The 18,280-nt window shown below is 51.5% G+C and overlaps 1 protein-coding gene across 1 annotated transcript in view; it reads right to left on the bottom strand.

Moving 5' to 3' along the window:
• Positions 1–3,320: 3,320 nt before the first annotated feature.
• Positions 3,321–18,280, bottom strand: part of ELL (elongation factor for RNA polymerase II) — a 53,587-nt gene continuing 38,627 nt past the window's right edge. The window contains exons 7-12 of the mRNA XM_032092472.1: positions 17,092–17,188; positions 13,820–14,318; positions 11,205–11,271; positions 8,702–8,873; positions 7,782–7,826; positions 3,321–6,437 (exon numbers count right to left, since the gene is read on the bottom strand). Of these exons, the coding sequence (XP_031948363.1) occupies positions 6,333–6,437; positions 7,782–7,826; positions 8,702–8,873; positions 11,205–11,271; positions 13,820–14,318; positions 17,092–17,188 (985 nt within the window). The 3' untranslated portion in view covers positions 3,321–6,332. The remainder of the gene's footprint in view (positions 6,438–7,781; positions 7,827–8,701; positions 8,874–11,204; positions 11,272–13,819; positions 14,319–17,091; positions 17,189–18,280) is intronic.

Here is an 18,280-nt window from a genome sequence, read left to right as displayed (position 1 = left end):
CTGCCCCCGGCAGCCCCTGTTATCCTGCTGCTGCCCCCGGCGTGGGCACCCCAAAAGTCACGGCACCCTGGAGCCCCCGGCAGGGACACCCCGAAGGTCATGGCACCCCACAGCCCCTGGCATGGACACCCCAGAGCCCCCCGGCGTGGGCACCCCGAAAGTCACGGCTCGCCGGAGCCCCCGCCGCCCCTCCAGCGCCCACCCCGGGTCCCCGCCGGCGCTGCCGGGGGGCACCGGCCCCCGTGTGAGGCCGCCCCCCCCCCCGTGTGGGCCCGGGGAGCGCGGGGGGGTGCCCGGGGCCGGCGCAGAGAACGGGCCCGTGGCCGCCCCCCCGCTGGCGGCCCCCGGGGTCCCGCTGCCTTTCAATGGCCCGCCCCGCTTCAAAGGGGCCCCCGGAGCCGGAGCAACGCCCCGGGTCCCTCCCCACCCTCGCTCCCCGCAGACACGGCGAGGACAGCTCTGCCCTCCTCCGCCACCCACCCCGCTCCTCGGGGCTCGCTGCCATCGCCACCCACCCTCCGGCACGCAGCGGGACGGGACCCACCGGGACCGACCCCGGAGGGCACCTGCGGCCGGGCGGCCGCGGGGAGAGGCGGCGGTGAAGGGCACGGCGGTGCCGGGGGGCCGCGTCTGGCCCCTTGGCCATGGAGGAACAATGATCCCTTGGTGCCGGGCTGGAGGACAAAACGAGCCCCGCGCTGGAATGCCAGTGCCTCAGCAAATTATTGAAACAAAAATAACATTTCTTTGTACAATAATCCTGGGGCGGGGAGGGTCCGGGCAGCGCTGCCAGGGGCCCAGAACTGGTATTTTTCCACTGCTTTCCTCTTTTTTTTTTTTTCTTATTTTTTTACTTTTTTTTTTCGCCCCCCTCCCATAACTCCCACCATTGTTCCTTCCCCCACTCCCTTCCCACTCCTCCCACGCTCGGCACCGCATGAGCGGGGCTCCCTTGTTCCCGCTCGCCCAACGCGTCCATGGGCCGGGAGCCCGGGCCGGCCGCCCAGTGCCTTCGCTCCCCAGCTGCCGGGGGCTGGCGGGGGGCCAGCGGAGCCGTAGCGGAGCCATAGCGACCGGCCCCGCTCCCCCAGCAATGGTGCCCACCCCCCGGTGCCAGCAGACCCCCCGCTCCAGCCCCGGGGTGGGTATCCAGGCCACGCAGCCCCCCCCGGGGGCTCCCAAACTCCGCGGCGCTTCATTATAAGCAGGTTCAGGGGCTGGTCCTGCAGCAGCCGGAGATGCTGTGAGTGCTGGGAAGGGCTCGGCTGGGGGGTTCCTGCCTCTGTCCCCCCCCCCCCCCCCAACAGGTCGAGGCCAACCCCGCCAGCCCCAGATTTGTGCCTTGAAACAGCCTCAGCATTCCCTTGCCACGTTTTCCTTCCTCCACGGTTGGGTTTTTTCCCCTCGTGTAATATAATCCCAGGCTCTGGCCCTTCATTATCCATGCTGGCAGCTCCTCATCCTCCTCCCTCTCCCTGTGCCATCGCCCTCCGGGCGCTGCGTGCCCAAGGTCGGACCCACGCCTGGAAGGGAGGGAGCAGGGGGTGATTTTGGGGGTCGTGCCCGGCGCTGGAGGTGCAGCAGCTGCTCTGGGAGAGGGACCAGAGCCATCGGACCGTGGCAAGGACGAATTATTCTAATGAGCTTCCTCCTGTAAACGAGCCACGAGCAGACAAAGGTGCCCGGGGAAAAACCCACGAGGGAAAAATCCACAGGGGAAAAAACCCATGGGGAAAAAACATCCACAGGGAAAAAAACGCCCACGGTGCTGTCACCGTGCTTCCAGCATCCCTCAAACCTGGCCAGGGCCGTCCCACGCCTGCATGACCCCAAATTAGGGGCAGTTTGTGCAAGATGTGGTGCGAAGTGACTGTTCCCAGGTGTGACCCGAGTTATCAGTGAATTATCAGAGCCCAGGGCTCCTCCCGAGCCTGCACCCGGCTCGGTTTTGCCATCCGGGAGGACGCGGAGAGCGGGGATGCTCCCGGCGCGGCAGTCCCGGCTCCCGGCGGTGCCGATAAGGAGGCGGCGGCGGCTGGAGCCCGGCTGGCTCTGGCACAGCAAACGCAGCCAGTAAATTTCCACTGGGGCAGCTCCGAGTTAATGAGCTCAATGCGTGACCCCGGGCAGCGCCGGAGCTGCCAGCGGTTGGGAGGAATTCCCCAGGAAAGCTGGGAGGGGATGGGGACCCTTCCTGTGTGAGCGGCCCCGCGGGGCAGGAACCGGCCTTGGATCCGCTCAGCGCCCCGGGGGAAGCTCACAGAGGGTGAAGGGGGCCTGGGGTGCAGAGCTTGGCTCAGAAGCCACATCTGAAACTAAAACTGGAGGATTTGGGGATTTGCAAGAGCCTGGGCTCAGCTCTTGCTCCATGGCCGAGTCCCACCGGTGTCGCGTCGTGTGGATGCTGGTGCTGCCGTGTCAGCTGCAAGGACAAGGACACCTTTAAAACAGTAAACCAAGACTCCATAAAACGTTATTTGATCCCTGGATTATTGTCACCTTCTCCAGTCTGTTTTGGAGGGACAATCCCGAACCCAGCACTTAACCCAAGTGAACACGTTATGGACACAGGGAAGGCAGTGCCAGCACCTGTGGCCTCTGGCCCTTGAGTTTGTGCTGGTCACCCTCTGCTCCAGGAAGGGAGGCAGCAGGAAAGCAGCAGCGATTCCAAGGCTATTACACTCCTGAGTAGTTTTATCCTTGATTTTGTGTTGCTGCTCCATCCAGCCCCAGGGATGCAGCCGAAGGCAGGGCCAGAGCAATCCCTGGTGACAGCAAGAAAAGGGACAGTCCTGACACAGCCCAGCTTTCTGTGGGATGATTCAGCCGGGCAGGAGGAGGTGGGAGAGCCCCGGCAGGGTCCGTGCCAGGCTCATCCCCACCTCCTGCTCCAGCAGCATCCCCAGGATGAGACTCACTGCCCCAGCAGCCCCTCCGTGGATTCTGAGCATCCCAGAGCCTCCTGCTGCTCCGGGGCCACGGACCCTCCAGGCTGACAGCAGCAGCATCCAGCGCCTCTTCCAAAGCAGCTTTTCCTCCAAAAACCCGGCCGGTGCTGCAGCGGGAAGCCCCCCCCAGCTCGTGCCAGGGCTGGAGGCCGATCCCAGCGCAGCGTTCCAAGGAGCTGGCCCGCTCCAAGCACCTCTTCCCTTCTCCTCTTTCTTACCTACTCCCTGCTCTGACACTTCAGCTCACTCAAGTGACCCGGTTCCTTCCCGTTTCCTGCTTCCAAGCTCCACGCCAGCCATTTATCACCTTTCCCTTTTGAGTTTCCTTGCAGGGAGAAGCACTGAAAAGAAATCCACAACCTTATTGTCTGCTTGTTTTCCAATACAGTGAATTTATTATATGTTGCAAAATCAGCATTCAGCTTTTTTAGTGTACAAAAAAAGGACACTAGCTCTTAAGAAAAAAGATTAGGAAAGCTGAAGACTATGCTGCTTTGAAATTGTAACATTTTGGCAAAGTGAAAAGCTCTTTTGTAAACTCCAACTCCATGGCTCAATATAGTTTTTATCCACAGTACAATATTACAAAGTAAAACACAGTATCAATAAGTTAAGATCATACTTAATCACCTAGAACTGGTTTCTATTAACCCAAAAAGCACAAAATTTTGCCTAAGCTTCATCGTCTCTAAAAAGAAAAAAAAAAAGAAAAAAAAAAAAAAGAAAAAAAAAAGGCAGATTCGACTACAATTCTTTAACACAGTCCAAAAGAAAAGTGAAGCAGGAAGTTGGTGGATGCTAATTGGGTCTCACAGTTTGGATAATTCATTAAATATTTTCAGGGGTTTTTTTATATTCAAATTTTTTAGAAGTTCCAGAATATACATGTAAATGTACACAATACATCTTTGTATACAACTCTGTTTGCAAAAATATCTTATAGCAGATGTATAAAGATTGAGATCCATCTCTATCCCCCCCCCCCCAAGCAACAACAGAAAAAAAACCCCTCCTTTCAAAATATTAAGGATCAGGAGAAGTGTTTCCATGGAAGAATTTACTCATCCTGGGTTTGTAGCTGCTGCCTCTTCTGCCATCCCGAGTTCCGCCTCCGCCGCAGTCGGAACGAAGCCCCCACCAAGCCCCAGCACTGGGGAAATTCAGTTTTTCCACCCCAAAATCCCGGCACTGGGCAGGGCCGGCGATGCCGGGCTGTGCAGTGACAATCCCACAGCGGGGCTGAGGGTTTGTGACATCCCAGGTCCTCCTCATCCCCTCCCAGATCCCCACGGCTCCGGGCGCGCCCACCCCGCTGCCAGAATTCCCGGCTGGGATTCCCGGCAAGGCCCCACGGAGCAGGAGCACGAAATTTTCCAGACAAAAGCTCCTTGCCTCCAGAGCTCCCAGCGTTTTCCAGAAGCACCAGAGGCAGGTGGTGCTGCACAAACGCTCCCTGATTTGGTTTTGATTTGATCTGGGGAGGAAGGGACGGGAGCAAAGCAATCCTGACCCCCGAGATTCCCAGCAGGAACGCCCTGGGGGGGTTCTGGGGTGCTCCCCCTGTGCTCCTTGGGCAGAGCATCTCTTCCCACCCTCCTTCTCCACAGGTTTGGGGCTGAGGACCAGTGGAAGACTGGTGGCATTCCAGTGGCATTCCAAGGGCCATGGCCACCGTGTCCCTCTGGCTGTCACCTTTCCCTTGGAGAAGGGGATGGCAAAGCCCTACTGAGCGCTGGATGCACAGGGAGAGACCTCAGAATAAAGTGACAAAGCAAAAGCAGTGGCCCTGGCTGTGTGACAACAATGAAATAATAATAATTATAATAATAATTAATAATTTTATCACCTATTTTTAATACAGCAGATGGACCCACGTTTTGTTTGGGGCAGGAAAAAACTCAAATAACTCCTTGTTGTAAGAAGTGTTTCCCTCCTTAACTCTGCCATTCCTCTCCTTCAAAGGGTGAAAGGCTCTTCAGTGCAACCTCCAAGGGAAGGAGACTCCACAGGGAAGGAATCCTTTACTTTGAGATAAACGGAAGCGGGAAGAAGTCAAATCCCACAGGCTGGCAGGATTAAAAAGGGGAGAGGGGAGAGAAAGAAAGGAACAGCAGAGTTAAAGGACACCTTTGTGCTTTTCGGAGTGTTTCTCACACCCTGGCCATACTCTAAAACGTTCCCTTCAATCCAAAGTAAAGAATTAAAAAAAAAAAAAAAAAAAATCAGGAAGCAGGACTGCAGGGAGAAGCTGGCTGAGATAAAGCACACCAGTGGTGGAAGGGATCTGCGTGGGAAAACAGCACCTTACTGCTCCCACAAGGATTTGCTGCTGCCTTGGAAAGACACACACACACAAAAAAAAATATCCCAGGAGAAAGCAGAGCACCCCCCCACCCCCTCCTCTCATGGATCAGGGAATAAAGTCACTCGTCTGGGTGACTCTTGGGTAAGTTTTAGTAATACTGCAAGGAAAGGGTCCCAAGCACTTGGCCTAAAAGGAAAAGGGAGGCACAGTTTTAGAAAAAAGATGCTTTTTTCTTTCCTCTTTTTTTTTTTTTGATACAAAAATAGACCATAGTCTCATTAGCAATTAATAAAATTGGCTGCCTTGGTAGAAAATTAGAAAAGTCAAAGCCAGACAGGTCTCCATCTTCCCAGCACTGGTAGCTGGAGGTGAACTGGGCGGACTGGGCAGAAGGTTTGCACCCAAACGCACAGAGCAGATTGAAAAAAAGGGGTTTTGGGAGGGGTTTTGTTTTTTTGGGATCCACCTCTTCCCTGGCCAAGGTGCTGAGCCCCAGGGGACCCCCTGTGCTGCCACAATTCCCTCCCCACCGAGGATGACAAAGCAGGGACAGACAAGGAGAGCTCAGGGAACGTGGTGTATTTCCGCGGAGCCGGGAGCACACAGCTCTCATTCCGAACAGTCCTAGCAGCAATTCCAGTTCCTCACCATTTGCAGGACAATTTGTAACCCACGTGGAGCTGGGCCAGGGGGAATTACAACTTCATGCCAAACTTTTTACAGATTCTTAACCTGTGGGAGCTTCGGTCACTTTAGGCAAGTTTTCCCTTAAGTGTCAAACGCTGGCTTCAAATAAGCAGAATTTTTTTGTTTGGTTGGGTATTTTTTGTGATTTTTTTTTTTTTTTTTTTTTGTTATCCATTTGTTACATTCCAACATTCAGAGAGGCTTAAAAACTCGGGAGGAGCGTGCTGGACGTGGACATGACAGATCTGGCATCTTAAAGTCATCCCCAAGTTCTTCAACCGCGAGGAATTAATGCTCGTCTCTGAAAGGGATTTTGGGTGTATAAAAGGGAACGTAACGTCCAGGGTGACTGGATTTTGGTTTGCCCTACCCAGTCCAGGGGTGAGTGGCAGCTAAAACTGCTGCTGGTCATACTCTGCTATCAGTTTTTTGATGTGGGCCAGTTTGTTGTGGAGGTATTCGCAGCGGTTCTTCTCTTGGCTGTAGTTGGGGTTTGTCTGCAAAACAAACAAACAAATGGAAATAATGCAGAGGTGGGAAAGGTTCTGGACAGATCAAAGCTGAGCCCCAGGTGGGCTCAACAGCACAGAGCAGATCATGGAATCAGTCATGGGATGGTTTGGGTTGGAGGGAAGGCAAAGATGATCTCATCATATGGGCAGGGACACCTTCCACCATCCCAGGCTGCTCCAAGCCCCTGGATCCAGCACTTCCAGGGATGGGGCAGCCACAGCTGCTCTGGGAATTCCATCCCAAACCCTCCCCACCTTCGCAGGGAGGAATTCCTCCCAATATCCCAGCCATCCCTGCCCTCTGGCAGTGGGAAGCCATTCCCAGTGTCCTGTCCCCTCCAGCCCTTGTCCCAACTCCCTCTGAGCTCTCCTGGAGCCCCTGTGGGCTCTGGAAGGAGCTTTAAGGTCTTCCCAGAACCTTCCCTTCTCCAGCCTGGCCATGGATACTGCCAGGGATGGGGCAGCCACAGCTTCCCTGGGAATTCCATTCCATTCCCTCCCTGCCCTCACCGGGAAGAATTTCCTCCTATCCCACCTAAACCTCCCCTCTTTCAGCTTAAAACCATGGATATGACCATGGAAAAAAGCTTTTTTTAGACCCTTCTTTAAAATAGATCTGTTCTGATCAAACCCAGCCAAGAATAAAAGCCCTTTTCAGATGATCCAGCTCCGGGAGCCCCATCATAGGGAAGGAGCACACCAGAGTTAGGCTCCACCTAACTGGGCTTTCAATCCCCCCACCTGCCCTCTGCCCCCACCTCACAGCCTCTGGAACAAAGATGAACTTCCAACATGCAGGGAATCTCTTCAAAAAGCTCCTAAATCCCCCAGGATGACAGGGCTCAGGACTGTATTCACTTATTTAAAGGAAAAACCCCCAATTCCCACTGGTGTGTGGATGCTTTGCAGAAAAATACTGAAATTTAAGGTATTTTATGTGCCCCAAACCCCAAAAATCTGGGGACAGAGCTCCAGAGACTGATCCCAGCTCGGATCCCATGTCCCAGCAGCCCCCAGATCCCAGAGGATCCTGTTATCCCTCAGCCTGTGCATCTGAAACACGAACTGTTCCTTCCCTGGAGAGATAAAGGCCCTGGCTGAACACACCCATTGTGCCACGGCCACGGCTCAGCGATCCCTGGGATCCATGGAGCACTCCCAGCTCCCCCCAAACCCTTTCTGATCTGCTTTTAGGGACAGGCTGGAGCTGAACAAAGATCTGCTGCAATTGCCTCAGAGCCTGGGTTTGCTCTTGGCAAGGGCCCATCTCTTTCAGTCACACCAGGGGCACCGCCCAAAAGCCTTCTGTGGCCAAGGACATTCCCTTACCTTTTTAATTTTCCGATATTCCTGTAAAATTTGATCGTGGATGGTCTTAAAAAAAAAAAAAAGGAAAAAAAAAATAGGGCATGAATTTCAGTTCTGCAGCAGGTATTTACTGATGGCTCAATGTACACAATTCCTCCGAATTCCAACCGAAATCTGCTCCCTCCATGGCATCCCTGGGGAGATCCAATGGCCACAACCAGCTCTGATTCCATGGATATCCTGGAGCTAACACAGAAGGATGAGGCCCCACTCCCCAGCCATGAGAACTACCTGTGACAAGCACCTGGATTCCAGGATAATTCACATTCCCAAAGCCCCAACTGATATTCTTTCCCCCCCCCCAAAGATCTGAAAACAATCCAGTGAGGAATTCTGCAAGGAGAAGAAGGGCAGGAGGTTTGAGGGAGGAAGCTGTGCTGAGCACAATAGGTGCTCTGTAAAAATCTGTTTATTATCCTCGACGAGACTCACTTTTTCAAGCTAATGAATAGCTAAAACTCTTTAAAAACCACTCCGACAAGTCCAATAATGCTGCATTATTCAGATCAAAGGTTGCAGAGGAACAGATGACCCCGTGCTAACTCCCCTTCCAGCCCCGATACGCTCCCATATGTGCAAATATGAGTTTTTCTGGCTGGGATACACTAATAGCTTCCAGCAGCTTTTGGCTAAGGACACCAATTGTCTCACTGAGGCCTTTCCTTGTCAACAAGTCCCATGATGTGGCTCCAGCCTGAAAAAGGAGCAGCGCAGAGCTGGGCTAGGAGCGTTCCCCAAAGCTGTCAGCTGTGTGCACGTTCCCCAGCAGCTCTGAGGCTGGAATTTAGACACCGACCCAGCCCAAACAGAGCACATCAAAGAACTGCAGCTTTGCCACGTGCAGAACGAGCTTTTTCGGCTGGTTTTAGCTCTGTTTCTACCTTATATTCCTCAGAGCCCTGCAAAAGTTGCTTCAGCTTGGCGTCCAGCTGGGTGAACCGTCGGGTTATCCGCTCTATCCGGGCGTGCAAGTCCCTGTACTCGTTGTATTCCGCGTTGAAGTCGTTCTTGTAGCTCTGACGCTGCTCCGAGGAGGAAATGGCTGCGTATTTTCTGCAGGGGAAAAAGGGTTTGGTGAATGGGTTTTTGAGGGGAATTGGTCTGGGGGGGAATTCTCTCTGGGATGTGGCAGTGCTGAGCACGGCGGGGGGGGTTGGGATGAGCTTGCCAGGTGACTGGAAACAGAAGTTGTGGGTAATTCAGAATGATGGGATCGTTTAGGTGGGATATTGGGAAGGAATTCTTCACTGTGAAGGGTCTGGTATGGAATTCCCAGAGAAGCTGTGGCTGCCTCATCCCTGGAAGTGTTTGGAGCGACCTGGGACAGGGGAAGGTGTCCCTGCCTGTGGCAGGGGTGGCACTGGATGGGGCTTTAGCTCATTCCAGCCCAAACCATTCTGGGATTCTGTGATTAAAGCTGGAAAAGCCCTCCAAGATCAAATCCCAGCACTGCCAAGGCCACCACTAACCCACATCCCCAGGTGCCACATCCACACAGCTTAAATCCCTCCAGGGACGGTGGTTCCCTGTCCCAGTGAAGAAATTCTCCCTAACATCCCATCCAAACCTCCCCTGGTGCAGCTTGAGGCCGTTTCCTCTCATCCTGACTTGCATTAAAGTAGCAAATTATGGAGGCAACCACCAGGGATTGTTGCCCTGACCTCCTGTAAAACAAACAATGCTTGCTCCCAAAACTTCCTATCTGTGCCAGATAGGGTGGAAGAGGCAGGTACAGCCAAGCCTGGGAGCAGCTGGGGGTGGAGGAGGACACTCAGATAGCGCTGCTACAGCTTCTCTAACTCCTGCTGGCCCGCAGAACATGGAGTTCTGCATCTGTGCCAGGCATTGGAACAGCAGGAATACGATGCTTCCAGTGTTAAGAGTCTTTAAAGGAACACAAAAAGCATTGAGCCATCGTTGCAAAACGCTCGCAGGGTGATTATGTGGCAAGAGCACGACAAGAAACCACGGTGAGGAGCTTTATTCAGTTTTTTTTTTCCCCCACCAGCAACTCTATTTCCAGCACCTTCTGGAGACACTCGATGTGCCCTGAGCTCAGGTTGAACTGATGTGCCTTTGGGGGCCTTTTGGAAGTGATTCTGCTCAACAAAAAGCCATTAAAGCTGACATTTGCAGCCCTCTCTGAAGGTAAAACTCATTTTTTGGTAGGTGATGGCTCTGATTTGCCTCCCTGCTCCGGTTGCAGCAGGGCCAGCTCAGTGCATGACCATGGAAAAGCTGATTTAGGCCTCAAATTCAGGGGGAACTTTCAGTGCTTTAACTTTTTAAGTGCTCTAAACTTCTAGAACTGACTCCTTGCCAGGGGCTGGGCTAAAGAACCATCCACACAGGATAATGAAGCATCAAACAGCAGTGGCAGCTCTTAGAATCTGAAGAGCTGGACACAAACCAGTCAGGTCACACCAGCTGAGAGCACAGAGCTCCCAGAGCTCAGAAACCTCCCCCAGTTCCTTTGCAGAGGGCTCAAGGAGCTGCAATATCCCTTTTTGGGAGGGATCAGCACATGGGTGAGAGAAAAAAAAACACCCCCAGCCACCCAAATTCTTCAGAATGGCCCGAAAAATGTCACCTTGAAGGCGTTGCTTGTATGGCTGATCCAGCCCAGCAAAGCAGAAACCACACCAGCAGCCTTTATCTGCTCCAGAGCTTCCTCCTCCATCCCTTCCCTCCCAGTGATCCCAGCACAGCCAAACCAGCTCTGATGGAAACAACCCCCAGGCTGGGACATGCACAGAGAATTCCCCCCCCACCAGCTACAACTTTTTCCCCACCCCAAAGCTTTGTTTAGAACAGGTTTGGGTTTATGCAGATTTTGGGCTTCCTTCACAGGGATTTTTGGGCTTCAGTTGTTTAATTAACCCCGAGGGGATCTGATTAAAGAGTCGAGAGGTGAAACAACTCACATCCTAACCCAGGGGTTAGAGCCTCCCAGTAAAGAATATTTCACTGCTTTATGTAGATGATCTTGGCTCTGAAGAGGGGAAGAATTAGCAAACCACCCCAAATCCTTCCTTGCCCTGTCTTCCACAGCACGAAAGCAGATTATTCCCTCTCTGAGCTCCCAGCTGCAACATGGAGATGTTTAAACCTTTCAAACCCCCCTAAGGTATGAAATGTTTTTCGAAGCACTTCAACAATTTACAGGAGATCACCTTGAACTCCTTAAGGAGGTAAAAACCAGCTTTGATACCAAGTTTAGTCTCAACAACTGATCTGCAGAGCTGGGTTTGCTCTTTTTCTTACACCCACCTAATGAAGTTCTAGCAAATAACACAAAAAGTCCAACAAAAATCCCCAGCATGTTGTGATTTTTAGCTTGAAACACGATCCCAAAGTGATGAAGCAACCGATAAACATACTTACAATAAATAATCTGGCATTTCTGAAGTTGATGTTGGTACACTAGAATTATTGCATGTTCCATTTAAACCTGAAAAAATAAAGACTTGTTTATAGACGTTCTTAAACTTCAAAGCTCTTTGCAATTCAGCTTCAAACTCATAAAACTCCCCTGCAATATACAGTTTATGGAATTCTAAAGGGTTTCTGTTTTGCTTGGAACTGACAGAGGCAGAGGAGCCACAATAAGGTGGTTGAAAGTTCAAGGCTCCTCCAGTATTTTGTCTGTCAGCAAAACAACACCAACATCAGCCAGTGCACCGAGCAGCAAAAAAATCTGCATTTAATTGGTGGATAAACAGTGCCTGGAGTGGGATAACATCGACAGCACCACTGGGAACGAGGAAAACACAGCCCTGAGCCCAGAGAGCTGAGCTGGGCAAGGTGAACCTTCTTTTCTCCTGCTTCTACACCTGAGAGATTCCTGAATTAATATCCCAGAGCCCTGCAGGGCACCACAGAGAGGTTTTTAGGGAATGCAGGTCTCCCCTCACACAGCTCCACACACAAATCCAAGCAGAAGCTGCATTAGTGAAGGCTCAGCTAAGAATGTTCAGGAACTGAAGGAAGAACAGAATAAACCTAAGGCAGACTCATCCTCCACATCCCCCGAACACTGCAGGATAAATGTGGAGGAAGAAAGTGGTTGGATCCACATTTGGAAAGGGATATTTTCCACAAACTGGGTGCTACATTCCAAGCCCTCACCAGAATCAGCTGCACAACCTGAGTCAGCAGTACCCTGACTGCATCCCTAAAAAGATGGATTTTCCTCTGAATTTCCACAGAAAGGCTCTCCTGAGCAGGATGGGAGGATGGCACAAACCCAGCGTTTCTAAAACCGTCCCAATCCCAAACTCCTGCTGCAGCTCCTCCCGATTTTCCTCCTTTCCTGACCACAGCGTGGAAGATGCAGGACAGGGTTTAAGGATCGTGGAAGGAAAGGGACATGGGGAGGTTTGTTCTGTCTGTGAGTGCCACCTACTGACTGAAAGGACCCCAAAGGTCCCTCCAGAGCCTCTGGAACAAAATTCCAGGGAGAAACTCCCACTTCTGGCAGAAGGTGTCCCTGCCCACGGCAGGGGGTGGAACCAGATGAGCTTTAAGGTCCTTCCAACCCAAACTTTTTGTGATTTTCTGCTTCCCTACAGCCCCAGGGGGAACTGGGGAAGGAGCAGGATGGGGCTGGTGCTACCCACAGCAAGGCACAGAAGGAAAACATCCCAGTTCTGGCTGTCCAGGATCCAAGCAGGACTGACCACATCCTGTTTGTGATTGCTCCCAGTCCAGCTCGGATTTGTCACCTCACTACAGCAGCAGGAAAAAAACCCAACTCCTAATAATTAACAAAAACCCAGGAATTAAACTGTAAAGTGAAGCAGAAAAGGTGGTGGAGGCTCATCAGTTTCCCAAGGATTTGGGGTATTTGGGTATTTATAACACAAAAATATGTATTAAAGAGAGAACATGTGAGTGTGTCCCTCCAGAACCACTGCAGAGGCTCACGGGGAACAGAAACAACGTGGCAGAAACACAACATTCACAGAAAAAACTGGGAGTGACACAAAAGTAGAAGAATTCTCACAATTCTGCAGTGCCACATGACCATCAAACCCCACAGACTGTCCCCAGGAATCACTGCTGAGCCATCAAAGTGCATTTTGTCACTGCTGCAAAGCCTGTGGGGAAGGGGAGGGCTGGGACCAGCTCAATCCCAATGCCCTGAGAAGCTCTCCCTTTCCAGGAATCCAACAGATGAATCTCCATTTCAAGGTATTGTTTTTTTGGAGCCAAAACTGGAGGGTTTTCATGCACCAAGCATGAAGGGGAATGTAGAAAATGGTAACAGGGTGAAGGAAAACGCCAAGAGGAACTGAACAGATGTTCCCAGAGGCTGCAGAGAAAGTCCCAGTACCCTGGGGAGCTGTAACAAACAGCAGAAAATGTGGAAGCAGCAGGAAAAAGAATGGATGGGATCAGTCAAGAAATATTCTCTGCTCTGACTTCTAAGAGTGCACAGACTTGACTTGGAGAGAGTGGAAAATGTTTTCATCCCACCTCAACGGAGATTCACTGTTGGGTCAGTCCTTGAATAAATGAATTCCCAGCCCTAGTGGGATGGAAGGAAGCTTTTCCAGCCTGGAAGAGCTGGTTCTCCACTGCTTTAACAGCATTTATCACCAGGTTTATCTATCATTCCTTTTGTAGCCAATATTAAAAGCTTTTGTGAGTAACTTTTCATTAGAAATCCAAACAACAGTCATCACAACAGCCAACACAAGCGCTGCGCTGCTCTTCCCACTGCTCCCAGCCTTTCATCCCCATAGATTATCCCAGCTTTTAATTTAACCAGGAGAAACATGACACGCTCTGAGGCAGCTCCAAACAGCACGAAAGGTTAAACAGGAAAAACCTGATACCCTCTGTGGAGAGGAAGCACCTCTGGTGATTTGTAGGGAGGACAGCGCTGGCATTTGGGTCCCCACAGCGCCTGGGATGGCCCAGGACGTGCTCATTCCTCCAGGCAATGCTGGGATCACGCCCAGCCAACACCAAAGCACCTCTCGGCCCCCACTCACCTGGGACCTGTTCCTGGGGAACACTAACTAAGTCAGCATTTTTTATTACTTCACAGTTCTGCTTCTCCTCTTTGCACTTCTCCTCGCTTTTCTTCTCCTTCCTCTCCTTCTCCTTGTCTTTGTGCTTTTTGGATTTTTTCTTGGATTTGACGTAGGAGCCGCAGTTGTGTTTGCTGCTCTGGGCACAGTCTGTGGGCAGGGGGTGACTCAGTCTGTCGGGAGGCTCCGTGCTCTCACAGTCTCTGCCGTTGTGAGTCAGGTCGTTGCTGACATCCGAGAGGGGATCGTGAGGCCTGGGCAGCTCCAGCGCCGGGAGGGTGGAGCTGGAGCTCACCGGCTCCGGCAGGGCCGGGGGCAGGGCAGGGGGGGCCGGGGTGTCCTTCCCGTTGGAGGAATTCAGCTTCCCGTTGAAAGTGGGTTGGGTTCTGTGAGCCAAATGCGAGATCCTGGGCTTTTTGTTGGCCAGGGGGTCGATGAACTCCAGAGGTTGGGATCGTTTCTGTTTAGAGGGGGGGGGAAGAAAAAGGAGAAATAAATCGTGTTGAAGGTGCAGGAGTGGAGCTGGATGGTACCACTAGGTGGTGGTGCAATACAGGGGAGAAGGGAATACCTGCGGCTTCTCCATCCCAAGCTGCTTCTCAGAGCCCACAGTTTGGTGGGAGAGCTTAAAGAATCCCAGCACCCCATCGGCAATTCCTGACCTCCCTGATTATCCCCGCACAGGCCGTGCCACCCAGCCCGCTCTCACTGCAGCTTGTTTCAAAGCCAGCCCTTTGGAACTCAAACCCTGCAGCCTCCCCCTGTCCCAGCCAATTAGAGAGTGGAAACATCCCTGCCAGTGTCCAAGGCCAGGCTGGACAGGGCTTGGAGCAACCTGGGACAGTGGAAGGTGTCACTGGCCATGGCAGGGGGTGGAACAGGATGAGCTTTAAGGTCCCTCCCAGCCCAAACCATTCTGAGATTCTGTGATAAAAATATCTGTCCTGAGCACCCCAAAGTCCCTGCTGAGGAAAAATGTGCTCAGCCCTCTGGAGCACGGAGGGCTTCACCAGTTCTACATTTTATTCCCAGCTCTGTGGCCAAGAGCTTTACCCCTTCCCTGTTCCTTCCTCTTCTCAAGAACGAGGCATTGCCCGGAAGAGGGGAGGAAGTGACAACTGCTCAGTTCTCAGAATTTCAGGCACAAGGGGACTTTTGCAGCACTTTTAAAAAGCCGCGTCACAGGGGCCAACGTGACCTGAGCAACCCTTTTTTGAACAAGGGCAGAGAAGGAAGTGGCTCCCAGCTGTGCCCATACCTTGGAGGCAGCTGCCTCCAGCCTGGAAAAGCTGCTCCATGGAAGAACCCATCCATCAGGCTCAGCCCAGCCCATGCCAGCCACAACCACCTCAGCCAGGCCTCAGTGTGTGCCCACCTGGCAGCTCTGGGGCTGCAACAGCTCTGAGCCAAAGATTATTTAGTGCCCAGAGGAAAACAAGCGATAGCTCTGGATATTTCTTTTGGATAATCCATTATTTTCTTTCTGTCTCAGGCAGGACCGCGGCGTGTTTGCGAATGGAAACGTTGCTCCATCACTGAAATGCAGCTGGAAGATGGCTGGAGCAGCCCCTAATGCCCTCTTTTTCCCCTGGATTTTATCTCTCTTTGCTAACTCAGGGGTCTTGAGGACACTGCTCAGTGCCAGGAATTCTTTCCACCTGTCAAGGTAATTAAGGAAGAGCTGCTGGTTCTGCCACTGAGCTCAAGGGGCAAGGACAGCACGTCCGACCGGCTTGGTGACATCGCTTCCCAGAACTCCCCGTGTCCATCTCCCCAAGGAGGGGCCATCTCCAACTGCAGCCTCTGAACAGGTGACAGAACTAAAAAACTGCCAGATTTTACAACCTCTTCTCTAAAACCGACAAATATCAGCTTCTCCAAACTCATCTTTCTGGTTTGGAGGGTTCTATACATCTGTTTTCTAGAATTACCAGACCAATCTTCTTTTTCACCTTCATTCCACAGCTGAGCTTTCCCAAAATATTCTGCATTCCAGCCTACCAAATCCCAATCCTCTGCTGGCACTGCACCCATTAAAAACCATTTCTCTAAATAGAAACTGCAGCCAGAGAGTATTAAAAAAGTGACAGCTCACGATGCTGTGGTTTGCTGTCTGACACGACAGAATCATGCTGGAAACATTTATATTCCACATTGGATTGTCCCTGTTTCACCAGCCTTTCCTAAATCCAACCCGATCAACCACCCAAAGTTTCAACTGGGTCATTCTGAGAGATCAAAACCTCACCCTAAAGACCTCTGAATCATTAAAATATGGAGAGCCAGAGAAGCGAGACGACTTTTCAACCTTAAAAAAAAGACACTTTCTGAGCTAACTTGAAGGTGATCATTCTTCATTCACCAAGGAACATGCCCACAGCAGAGCAGGAGAGGATTTGGAATCAGCTACCTGGCAAACAAGTTACACAGTCCTTGTTCTCAGCCAGAGAATTGCCTCCCTCTCAGCGCCAGAGAGCACATAATTTCTTTACCTGTTAATATTCTTTGCCACTAATCCCCGGTGCGTCTGTCCAGACAAGTAGGCATTACACATTCCATTGGCAGGAGAAGAACAAATACTCAACTTGTCTGGGCTGACCCACACTGCAAGAAGGGAAGGCAGCACACGTTTCACAACGCCAGCAACGCCTGTGCTGGGAGATACCGGGAGAAGCGGGGACAAGGCTTCGCTTGACACGCGTCAAACGCGGCTCCTCCGTGGTTTATGGTCATGGAAAAAGCAGGCAAAATGTTCTTTTCACAGCTCTGTGCTCTGGCATCTCTGAGCCAGGAGCAGCCCAACCTGCCCCTGATCTGTCACAGCAATTAGGCTGCAAAAGGTCAAGGGTTTTAATAACTCAACCATGTTTGGGAGTTGCTTATTACAGCTTTGCTCCACTCAATTATTAGTAATGAGGAAAACACAAGCTCGTTCTCCCAGGAACTCCAGGAGGGATGGAAGCACTGCAAAAGGAATTTAGCCCTTAAAACTAAACCTGAGCCCCATTGTCAGAGATCCTCCCCACGTCCAAAGGAGAAACAGATGCTGAGGAAAAGCCAGAATTAGACTCCAACTTAATAAAACAGAAATAAAAACCCAAGGACCTCCTGACCCGGCAGCAGGTGATTACAGGGTGCAGACAGGCACAGCTCAGCCTGGACCCACATCCAGCAGCCAAATCCATCAGGAGGCACAAGGATCCTGGGCTGGAGCTGGGAGGGGGATCACCCACCTGAGGGGGAGAGCTGGAGCTGACGGTGTCCTTCGGAGGGCTCAGGGAAGGCGCTTCTCCCTGGAAACCACCGCTGTTCTGGGGCTGGCAGAGCTTCCTGCAAAACACAACCGGGGGCTGGTGACATCCCGTGCCAAGGGGACAGGTGGCACTGCACACCTTGCAGCAAAGAGCCTTTCCAGGCCTCAAACTCTGCTTGAAGGTGCCACAAAGGAGCTCGTTTAGGCTCTGATCTCTGGCAAAAGCTGGGAAGGAGAAACTCTTACAGGAGAATATCACTGACAAATTGGAATTCCTTATCTCTTTCTTGCTTTGTCGTGATTTTTGTGGCTCTTTGGTAATGGAAGTCACACCTTGGACCAACATGGCCAAGGCTGAGCTCTTGGGCACATGAAAGGACTCCCTGTTGAGGTTGGAACTTCTTTTTCAACAATTTTACCTTTTTTCCCTTGAACTGCTGATGTAAGAATTAAAACAAATTAATTCCAGCCTCAGAAACATAATTCACACGGAGATGAGTAAAAGTGGCATTGAATTTCAAGGTGAAAAGGATATCATATATTATTCCTGCTGATTGAAATACAGCTCAGGAAGACATTAATTAAACAAATTTCTGCTGAGTTTTTGCTTTCTGAGGCAACTTGGAAAGCAAAGCTCACTGAAGAGGGGCTGAAACTCAAGCTCAGATGTTGAGGAATAAGTTCTCCCACTCATTAGCATCATTAAAACAACATTTTATGGTAACAGCAGCCCTTTCAGCAGTGAGCTCCTCTGGGTCCAGGAAAAGCAGGATTATAACAGGAACTGCTGAGGTATTATTGGTCCACCAGGATTTACATTTCGGGCTTCCCAATAATACTTTTCAGTTGCATCATGCAAAACAGAGCTACTCTGGGCTGTATTTGTGGTATTGGACAAACAAAAAAAAACAAAACCCTTTTGTAGCAACAAGAAGTACAATTAGAATCACTTGAGTGCCTGAATTCCCCTCCAGGCTGGGTCTCTGCTCCTCTCCAGATCTCAGAGTATTTTCCCAGCCCACCAGCCCAACAATTCTGACACCAGACTGCCCCTCCATTAATCACCCAGGAAAAAAAAAACCACTCTTGCATCAGGTTGCAGCTGACAAACTGCAAAAAAAAAAAAAAAAATAGAATTCGGGGTTAAAGGTTTTAATAAAGTAGCTCTG

This window comes from Corvus moneduloides, chromosome 28 (genome assembly GCF_009650955.1).
Source record: "Corvus moneduloides isolate bCorMon1 chromosome 28, bCorMon1.pri, whole genome shotgun sequence".
NCBI lineage: Eukaryota > Metazoa > Chordata > Aves > Passeriformes > Corvidae > Corvus > Corvus moneduloides.
Note: the sequence above shows the minus strand (reverse complement) of the source record. Positions and strands in the feature narration are given on the sequence as shown.